The sequence below is a fragment of the Rosa rugosa genome, chromosome 4, assembly GCF_958449725.1.
Source record: "Rosa rugosa chromosome 4, drRosRugo1.1, whole genome shotgun sequence".
Taxonomy (NCBI): Eukaryota; Viridiplantae; Streptophyta; class Magnoliopsida; order Rosales; family Rosaceae; genus Rosa; species Rosa rugosa.
The window spans coordinates 18,332,903-18,343,518 of NC_084823.1; the positions used below are offsets into that span (position 1 = coordinate 18,332,903).

The 10,616-nt window shown below is 37.2% G+C and overlaps 1 protein-coding gene across 1 annotated transcript; it reads right to left on the minus strand.

The window, feature by feature from the left end:
- Positions 1-3,034: 3,034 nt before the first annotated feature.
- On the minus strand, positions 3,035-4,568 carry LOC133746212 (uncharacterized). Its single transcript, XM_062174388.1, has 2 exons — positions 4,330-4,568; positions 3,035-3,729 (listed from the first exon to the last, which is right to left on the minus strand). Exons 1-2 carry the CDS (start codon positions 4,474-4,476, stop codon positions 3,295-3,297), a joined length of 582 nt encoding a protein of 193 aa, XP_062030372.1. The 5' UTR covers positions 4,477-4,568; the 3' UTR covers positions 3,035-3,294.
- Between the last annotated feature and the right edge of the window lie 6,048 nt (positions 4,569-10,616).

A 10,616-nucleotide genomic window follows, 5' to 3' on the forward strand; every position in this document is an offset into this window, starting at 1 on the left:
ACCGAAACACCGTGAGATTTACTCACCTCCAAATCCTGCTGTGTCTTCTCTAACAGCCAAGATACGATTCACAATCATCCGCCAACTCAAACCATCAATCACCTAACCAAATCAAGGCCACACTCAATACAACACAAAGCACACAATTCACAAAACACAATTATACGACGATCCAACAGTCGGATCCTCATCCGAGACCATCCAACGTCTTCAGAACACTTCTACGATCAACAAATCAAAACTACAAGTCGATCGGACAGCCAAATCCTCACGGATCGAAAACCCTAAAACCCTAACATGCATCAACTTTCTCCAAAATAACCTTATAATATATCAAAACGACCGTATCGATGCGTAGATGCATAAACTGAAAACAGAACACAAAAATATGGTCTGACGCGCCGCCATGCCCCGCCACAAGTGACGGGTCAGCAGGCGGTCAACGCCGGGTCAACCACCTCCAATGGTAAAGTGACCAACTACAAAACTTGTTCAAAATGAAGAGATGAGCCACCTTCATACCTGGAGCTAAGTGAGATTCGGTTTAGATCGTCCTAGATCAAGCCTGGAAGTTGGATTAATCTCGTGCGTCTGATCAGATCCTAGATCGAATCAGGGACGTCGAAAACTTCACACCTTGATCTTTTGTTCCACACACCAAATCGTGATGCAAGGACTATATGGGGATGATCAGCAGGAGGAAGACAACCTAAAACCGGGGAGAATCGGCCCGTGCAACACCGGCGTGGAGGAGAATCGGCCGAGTCGGGTCGCGCAGCTCGGAGAGGCCTTCGATCCAGGCCTGGGGGCGGTGACATGGTGAGGGAACCACGGGGGTCGACTGGGCTCGGTGAGGCGACTTCGGGGAGGGCCGGGTCGTGACCGGAGAACGCGGGACGGCGCCGGAAAACACGGGTCGGGTCACCGTCAGGTCGCACGGAGTGAGGAGAGAGAACAGAGAGAATCTGGGGAGGAAAATGGAAATTTCGGAAGTTTTTGGATTTATGAAAAAAACTCGGATTTTCTTATATTTATAGAAATTTCCCCAAATTTCAATCGCTCATAATTTTCTCATACGAACTCCGATTTCCGCGTTCCATATGTCCACGAACTCGTATCGACGTGCTCTACAACTTTCGTGAAGGAAGTTCTCATAGAATCTAAACGTATAAAAAGTCAACCTTCGTAACCCCCCTAAATCGTGTACTTCGAATAATTAGTCGTCCGAAAATAATTCCACTCCACCCTCGAGCCACGAAATCGTACAAACGAACACCTTATTAATCCCAGGAAACATTTAGGAATTAATAACAAATTTTCGAGGTCTTACACGATTTCTTTAACATCTAATGCCACCTCTCTGACTTTTCCTTATTTCTTTTATATTTTTAGTAGAGATGGCACAAGATGTTATAGGTCTTGATTTTTAGTTTAGGGGGGTGTATTGTATTTGGATTTGTGCAGACTTTTTTTAAATGACAGACTTTTTGAAAAGTCCACAGACTCTTTAAAAAGTCCACAGACTCTTTAAAAAGTCCACAGACTCTTTAAAAAGTTGTAGACTGTTATAGATTTTTTAAAACCATTGATTTTAGCAACAGACTTTTATTGATTCATGAAAATCTATATACTTTATTATGAATGACTTCTACAGATTTCCTAGCAAGTACAAAATATAAAAACAAAAAACAAAAAAACAAAACAAATGCAGCCCAAACACAAAACAAATGCAGCCCAAACACAAAACAAGATAATAACTCATTGTCTCTTCAATGCTCAAGTATCTTCTAATAGAAATGGACTCAAATGAATGATCGTTAGTCTATCTAGCGAGTTTGTTCTCATTCCTAATCTCCCAACAACATAAATATGCAATATAGATCACTTGATAATTAATTCTCATCAATTTTGTTTTCGCTGATTAACATGTATTGTAGCAAATATTGGTCAATGTCTTGATCTAAAATCAATCAATTGAAATTCAATTGTTCAACCTTTCTTTGAACCATAATATAAATTCAAATTAATGAGAATAATTAATTAATAAGATAAAATTTAGTATGTCATAGCAACACTATTCAAGGTCTTAGGGGTAGACCACAATATTTGGGTTTTAGGGTTTCATAAATCATTTTTATTGCTATTAGGTTTCGAAGTATCACAATTGAAAAAAAAAAAAAAATCACATTCAAGAACTACAATTAACATGTTGGGTATAAAAAAAACGTTGATATCATAAAAGATTAGAGAAAAAACAAAAAATTAAGAAAGAGAGATGATGAAGGACCAACTTCTTCGTGCATAGAGAGAAGAACTTTGATAGACCTTTTTTTTTTTTTTAAGAGGAAACTTTGATAGACTTTTTCAAATATTTGGTCTGGAGGCTGGAAAATTATTGGAGTTTGGTATGTATAGTTAACACTAGAAAGTCCATGATTATCCATGATTTTCTAATTTCGTAAGTATGAATGATATTTTGAATATATCTCTGTACTTTTATTCATTTTTAAAAGTCCTAATTGAATACCCCTAGATTTTGGTGGAATTCATGAAGTCTTTAAAAATCCTAATTGAATACCTCAAGACTTTCATGGACTGTTAAAAGTCTATATTGAATACACCCAGACTTTTAAATTCCATAGATTTCTTTAAAAGTTCCACTAATTCCATATACAATACACCCCCCTTAATCTATTCCATCATCTATACCTTTTGTTTTGCCTCATGCCATCACAATTGAATGGGTCAAATTACTTAGGTAGAGGTTCTTTCTGATATATGCCACTATAGATGAGTTGCCCTCATATATATTTTCACTTCAAACGCCTTCAGCTAATAAAAACTAAAACTAACAAAATTCAAATGAGGAATGAAATTCATACTCTCCATTTTACAGTTCACACTCCATTTTCCTTTTTTAGTAACTTAAAATTTTTGTCTTTAGTAACTTAGTTTTCCCTTTTTTAAGAATTTCAATTAAAAAAAAAAGAATGAGTGTGGATTTGATATCACTCCCCAGGCCAACCCAAATATATAGATTTCACAACCAACACATGCATTAATTTTCCCTTCAAAAAAAAAAAAAAATCACAAACACTTATATATGTTCTGGTAGAATTCAATTACAAACCAACAGGGACATCCTTAATTATTTTAATTATCAGGCTTTTCATATATTTGCTCATTCTTTCCTGGTTTTTCGATCTCTATACCACTTTCTTTGGGTTTCTTTATCTCATTGATCTCTTCAGGTTTCTTTATCTCGTTGATCTCTTCAGTTTTCTTGATCTCGTATTACTGTTCGAGTTTCTTAATCTCATTTATCTCTTCTGCTGGTTTCTTGATATCGTGAATCTTTTCTGCTGGTTTCTTAATATCGTCAATCTCTTCTGCTGGTTTCTTGATATCGTCGATCACTTCTGCCGGTTTCTTGATATCGACGCTTTCTTTTGCTGGTTTCTTGATCTCGTTGATATCTTCTATTAGTTTCTTCTCCTCATCAAATTTCTTATCTTCTTGGGTAACTGTATCTGCTAGTACCGATACTATTTCTGCTTCAGGTGCTTTCACTTGCTCGGCATCTATTTCCTCTTTCTTCTCGGTCGTAGTTTTAGGCTTTTCTTCTTCTTTTTCTTCTTTCTGCTCAGCCACTACCTTCGTCTCTTTTGGCTCAACTACCACCTCTGTTTCTTTTGGCTTTGAAAGAACTGGGGTTGCCTTTTCTTCTTCCTGTTATTACAATGCATGGATTGTCATTTAAGCACACAAAATTAGTTGTGGTAGTGAAAACACATATGCGTGTGTATAATATATAATTCGAAATAAAGTATCTTCTTAGATTCGAAGAAATATATTCAATAACTAAAGAGATACACATATACAATGAAGATTAATGTGACTCTAACTAATTACTAGTATCCTCAACTTTCTATATAATGGAATCAATATAATGCAAAACAAATCTAAATCGGAAATAAATGTTTGTTACAAAACAAGTAAAATCGCACAAGAAGTTTGACCAAACTGGTTGAGTAAAACCCTAAAGTTAGATTCATGATGTTAATTGTTCATATAATCTTATAAATTAACTTGGTCACTTTTTTTTTTTTTTAAATGAAAAATGCTCTTTGTTGGATTAGGTAGGCTCCTAAGACTATCTTGCTTGTTCTCTTTGATGATGTTCATTCAATTTTTCTTCATTGTATTCTCATGTTTCTAAGAAAATTACGTACTTAATGACCTAGACTTTATTTGACCAAAAACAAAAATGACCTAGACTTTCTTTCGGAAAAATGGAAAGGAAATTGATTAAAATCATTATATTCATACCTCCATAAGCAAGGCCCCAAGAGAAGGTTGCTTATCTTCATTACCCAACCCCGTGTTCACTAGTTCATCACGTTCTTCCTCCTTCTTGAGCACGGGTGCTGGTGATGCAAAATCATCGGTCTTTGGTTCACTCGCGCAATTACCCATATTGTGCTAGCTAGAATGTGTACGTTTCAAAAAACGGTCTTCTTTCTTTCTCTACTTTTTTAGTGAGAGAAAGGTTGAAGAAGACCAACAAGATTTTGAGAGATCACCTTATTTAGTGTGTAGATTTATAGTAAAGGGCAGACATTCTTCTTGTGGTGTAGAATATTTTTAGGAAATCCAGTGGTTGACGATGATAATACAAAGTTGTAGGAAATCCAGTGATTGGTCATTTGAATACAAAGTATATTTAGCATGCAAATATGCATCAAGCTTAGCTAGCATTCAACAGCTCTAAATTCATTCACCAATCATTTACTTTGAGCAGTCTCTCTTAGTTTAGTATTCACAGATGTGTGCCTATGTATAGACATTGCAGCAAGGACGAGAAAAAAAAAACGGTAGAGAAGCTTGTTTGTCCCAGATGTTGGCATTAGTGGTGCTAGACCAGCAGTCCCTAGCCCTAAGAACTAGACAAATGCTTGAACTAATGGAAACTTGCGAGGACCAAAACTTGGGATCAAACTCTAACAATGTTGTTCAGTTATAAAGTGTCTTAGTTGGAACTGCCAGGGGAGTTCCTGGCCCGGCTTTCTAGCCCAAGTCCAGTACTATATTACTGGTTTGGGTCTAGATCTTTTGTTTCTTTTGGATACTAGGGTCTCTGACCCTAGTCAATTAAATAAAACCGTTTCTCGTTTTGCCTTTTATTTTGATAAAGCTGATTATATGCTTTCTTCTGGACGGATCCGGCTCTTCTAAAGTGAGGAGAGTGTGAATTTACTTCAATTTCATAAAATTTGGGCTCTCTATCTAATCTAAGGGTCCTGAAAATTGACACATCACTCTTCCACCAATTTTTTTTATTTTTTGTCTAAAACTCCAGTTAACTTCCCGTTAACTTGAAAAAAAAAAAAAAAAAAAAGGCTAGGGATTTCAGACGAATCCTCAAGTTGCTTCTTTGTGCTTCCTTTTCTATTTCTCTTTGCTTCCATGGCCGCACAATAACCATAGAATGACTTCTTGCACTTTTGTGTGTTAGTAAGTTCATCAAGAAAATTAATCCAATGCTTTTCGTTCTATCTTTATAGTACAAATCGGATGCTATTCTATCTGGTGACTGCTCAGGTAAAACTGGGGCAAAATATGCAGTTCTGTATGTTTCAGACCCCATGCCATTAAATCAATGATTCAGACTAATTTGTCAAGTTTTGGGAATGTGGGCTCCTAATAATCCTCTTCATCATAACAAACAATATGAAGCAATCCACTTGGATTATGCTTCATGTGGACTAAAATTAAATTAATTTAGATTATGGATTTTTAGGTTTAAGAAACAGGTAGCGTTAAGAGATGCCCTTCTGAATATAAGGAGATTTATAATCAGTTCCAGGCCTAGGGCTCTTGTAGTGGCTTTCAAGTCTGTATATTCAGCTAATGTGGATTAGAGTCTTCCGTATACAGCAACATCTTCTGCAAGTTCTAATGACCTTACTGGGCTCTACCATTAGGGTTTCTCTCTGTGAGAATGAAGTTATGCATCAGCTAATTCGACAGCCTGTGATGAAGTTTGTCAGATCAAATCATCACTTAGAGAGACTTTTAGTTCTAATTCTGTCATTTGTTTTTCCTCTTTTGATTATTCTGTGAGTGAGTTTCCAAGGAAGAGCAAAGAAATAGCAAGCAGCAAGTGAATTTGGGGTTGAGATTACGCATAGGAGAGAGATAATACCTGATGTGGTTTAACTCTTTTTTTTTTTTGCTGTTGTTGGAGTTAGCGATAGTTAACGGCAAGTTAAGTGAAATTAGATAAAAAAAAATAAAAAATTGGTGGAAGAGTGATGTGTCAATAGTAAGGACCTTTAGATTAGATAGAGAGTTCAGATTTTATGAAATTGAAATAAATTCACACCATCCTCACTTCAGAGGAGCCTAATCCCTTCTGGACAATCTGGTGGTTTATTATGTTTATAGAATTTTAATACTGTAAAGTTAGATGTCATTGATAGACACAGTAGATTTTTACATTGCAAAATATTTGATCCAAGTAGAAATACTTGCTGTTACTTAACCTGCTTATTTGTTTAGATCATCCTGATTTTTTAAAACTTACTAATATTGTCTGGTCCTGTAATGTAGACCCTAACCCCATTAAAATTTTTGTGGCAATTACAGGTGCTTTCTCTCACCGTGTCTCCTATTGGAGCAAGGAAATCTATGGAAATCTGTTCAGGAACCTGGCCAATCTGCAAAATGACCTTAGCTCCGGGACCGGTTACAATAAATGAGATTCAGGGTGCTATCAACTCTATTGGGGGCCTTAAAGCTCCGGGACCTGATGGCATCCATGCCGTCTTCTACCAAAAGTATTGGGAAGTGGTCAAGGACAATATAAGTATTGTTGTTTCTGACTTTTTTACAAATACTGCCTCCTTAAAGCTTTTAAACCATACAAACATTTCTCTGATCCCAAAAGTAGATAATCCTGAGATTGTTAGCCATTTCCGGCCCATTAGTCTATGCAACGTTTCGTACAAAATTATCTCTAAAATTCTTGTTGCTAGACTTAAACCGTTGTTGGCAAAATGCATTTCTGGAAACCAGGGAGCCTTTGCTCCTGGGAAGTCTATTATTGACAACATTTTAATAGCTTCTGAAGTTTTTCTCTACTTTCAACTGGAAAAAAGCTAACTCTAGGTCAATGGCTATCAAGCTTGACCTAGAGAAAGCCTATGATTACTTAGACTGGAACTGTATTAGAATCTGTTTGACTAGGTTTGAGTTCTTTGATAATTGGATCTCTCTGGTACGTTATGATTAATTACTTTCCACATTTCTTCGATCACTTTTTCAATACTGATTAATGGTAAGGAGGAATGCTCTTTTGCCTTGACAAGAGGCATTAATCAAGGAGATCCTTTATCTCCTTATATTTTCATTATGTGCATGGAACCTTTCATCAGGAATCTGAATGCTTTAGCTGATAAGTCAATGCAAGAATCATATTAGTCTATTATCATCCCTTAAAGGATATAGAATATCTAATCTTGTGTTTGCTGATGATTGTTTGATTTTTGCTGGGGCTTCCAACAAAGCTGTAGGTAATCTAAGTCGATTTCTTTGCAAGTTTGCTGAGGCCTCTGGTCAGAAGATTAATTTATATAAGTCCTCTGTCTTCTTCTCAAATGGAATTTCAAATTTGTGCAAAACAGATATTACAAATAGACTTGGTATTCAACATAGAAATACAATAGGCAAGTATCTTGGTATTCACAATATTGTCTTTTGGAAAGACCCCCTAAATGCTAAGGAGCTGCTGTTGAAGATTTCAAATAAGTTAAATGGCTGGAAGAGGAATACTCTTTATAGAGCTGGCAAGATGACTCTTATAAAATCTAGTCTTTCTGGTTTACCGAACCATACTTTGTCCTGTTTTAAGTGCCATAGTAGGATTACTAATCTCATAGGGCATAGATATAGTCTCGGGATTTCTTTTGGGGTAAAGATTGCCATAACCCCCCACCCGGTTGCCTAGAAACAGGTTTGTTTACCTAAATCAGTTGGTGCTTTGGGTATACGGCTTGCAGCTCATTTCAATCGAGCTGCTTTGGCTAAGTTTGGTTGGAAGATCATTACTGATCAAGATAATTGGTGGGTGGACATTGTCCAAAGAAAGTATCTTAGAAAACATTCTTCCTTCGATACTAAGGCTCATAGTCATCATTCTATGGCCTGGAAAGGGATCCTCCAAAGTAGGGATATCCTGCTTCAAGGCATGAGATGGATTGTAGGTGATGGGAAACACATCAAATTCTGGACGTTTAACTGGGCCTTTCAGTTTCCGATCTGAAAGCTTATTTCCATGAGCAGAACAAGTGATAGTTATTGACGAAAATGTGTGTGATTATTTGATAAATGGTTGCTAGAACTAGGATAAACTTTCTCAAAAACTAGAATATGATATTGTGAAGGTAATTTTAAGCATCCCTATTCCTACTTTTCATACTGCTGATGAATTTATTTGGGGTCCTTCCCCCAATGGTATTTTTTTCGTTAAATCTGCTACTTGGATTCATACCGACTCTTTTCAACCCCATGTCAGGAGTAATATCCTGAATGAAATTTGGAAGTTAAGCATCCCACCTAAGGCCAAGATCTTTGCTTGGTTATTAACTAGAGGAAGATTAAAAACCAAGATAAGAATTGCCAGATTTTGTTCAAATAATGATACTCTTTGTCAACTTTGTGGTCAAGGGGATGAAGACTTAAACCATCTCTTCTTCTCTTGTCCCTTTGCCACCAGAGTCTGGAATGCTGCAAGTGTCAACCTGTATCACTTTGATACTTTTGATAATTGGTTTCTTTCCTAGTTCAGGAAGGGCTATGTTAAGCCGAAAACAGAAAACCTTGTCATGCTTTGCTGGAAGATTTGGGAAGCTCGGAATAACTTTATTTTTCGACAGACAACATGATACGTCCCGTATCTCGATTTACCGGTTTATTAGTCATTTGGACGGTACGTAAACGACAGTTAGTTGGGTAAAGCTATGGTATGTTAACATTTCTCATACATCAACTATTTTTACCACTTTAAGGACTCATGTTACCACTTTGAGGACTAATATTACTATTTTGAGGACTCATATGGTAAACTAAGAAAATTTACCACTTTAAGGACTCATGTTACCACTTTGAGGACTCATGTTACCACTTTGAGGACTAATATTACTATTTTGAGGACTCATGTGGTAACTAAGAAAATTTACCACTTTAAGGACTCATGTTACCACTTTGAGGACTAATATTACTATTTTAAGGACTCATTTTACCACTTTTAAGGCAATTGTATGCATGTCATACGTTAACACATTGTAGAATTTTCCCAGTTACTTTAACTTCATTTTGAAACTTTTAGGGGCACTAAAAACTTGTCTTTTTGTTTTGTTCATTATTTGAGAAAATTTCCTTTATCAAAGTTTTAGAGGACGTTAAACCGAGTCCATGGACACGTGGCACACTTAAATTGGAGTTCGTATGTGAAAGTTATGATCAGAAAACTAAAGTTACTGTTTATGATAATTTTTCTATAAAAGGAGGAGTTACTGTGGTAAGTTTCCATTTTCGGAAACTTACCCCCACTGATTCTCTCTCTCTCTCTCTCTCTCTCTCTCTCTCTCTCTCTCTCTCTCTCTCTCTCTCTCTCTCTCTCTCTCTCTCTCTCTCTCTCTCTCTCTCTCTCTCTCTCTCTCTCTCTCTCTCTCTCTCTCTCTCCCCCTCTCCCTCTCCCTCTCCCCCCCCACCCCCGTTATCTTCTTCTGGTGATTTCTCTTCCATTCAGAGACGGATTTTGACGCCACATGTACCGTTGGAAAGCTCTCGCCGTCCTCTTGAATTCTAGGTGGCTTGGTGGCTAGTTTGAATCGTGGAAGGTGTAGTAAGGAGAAGAAGAACACAACATCGTCGTTTTTCGGGTTTTGTTCGGAACTTGAGTTTCCAACCACCTCCGGCAGAATTTCTTGTTGGGTCTTGGAGCTCTTGGAATGTACATCAATCTATCAAAGTCTCTTGGTCCAATTTGAAGTGTGCAGCATGAATCGAAAGATTGAAGATCTAGGGTTTCAAATTTCCTATTTGGTTTCGTGGTAAATTCCGGACTTTCGGCTTCAAATTGGACTTTGTTGAAGTTATGAAAGTTGTTGGGCTTGATGAGAGGAAGATTTTGGCATAGGTGTTGATACCTGGTTCGCGGGTTAGCCGCTGACGCGCTGCCACTGTTGGTGGCGCCTGGTGGCACGTAGGGACCGATTATGGCCTCCTAAATTTGCTGGTTGCATTCCTTGTAACTTGTGGAGGTTTGCTATTGATTGTGATTTTCCGAAGTGTGGAGTTTGGGTTGTCGATTTATGGGGATCCGACCGTTGGATCGACCCCATGTTTCGATCGGTTGTTATAATGAAGTTTGAGCCATTCTGACATGATTTCGAGCTTCTGATGAATTATAGATTTTAGGGTTTCGATTTTGTTATCGTCAATTTAATTTTGATTATTGAGAAACAGTTACTTATAATATCATGTATAGATCGAGTTCGAGGAAGAAATCATTGGACGGCGTTGTAGTCGCAAATCTATGCGTGGACATTTTC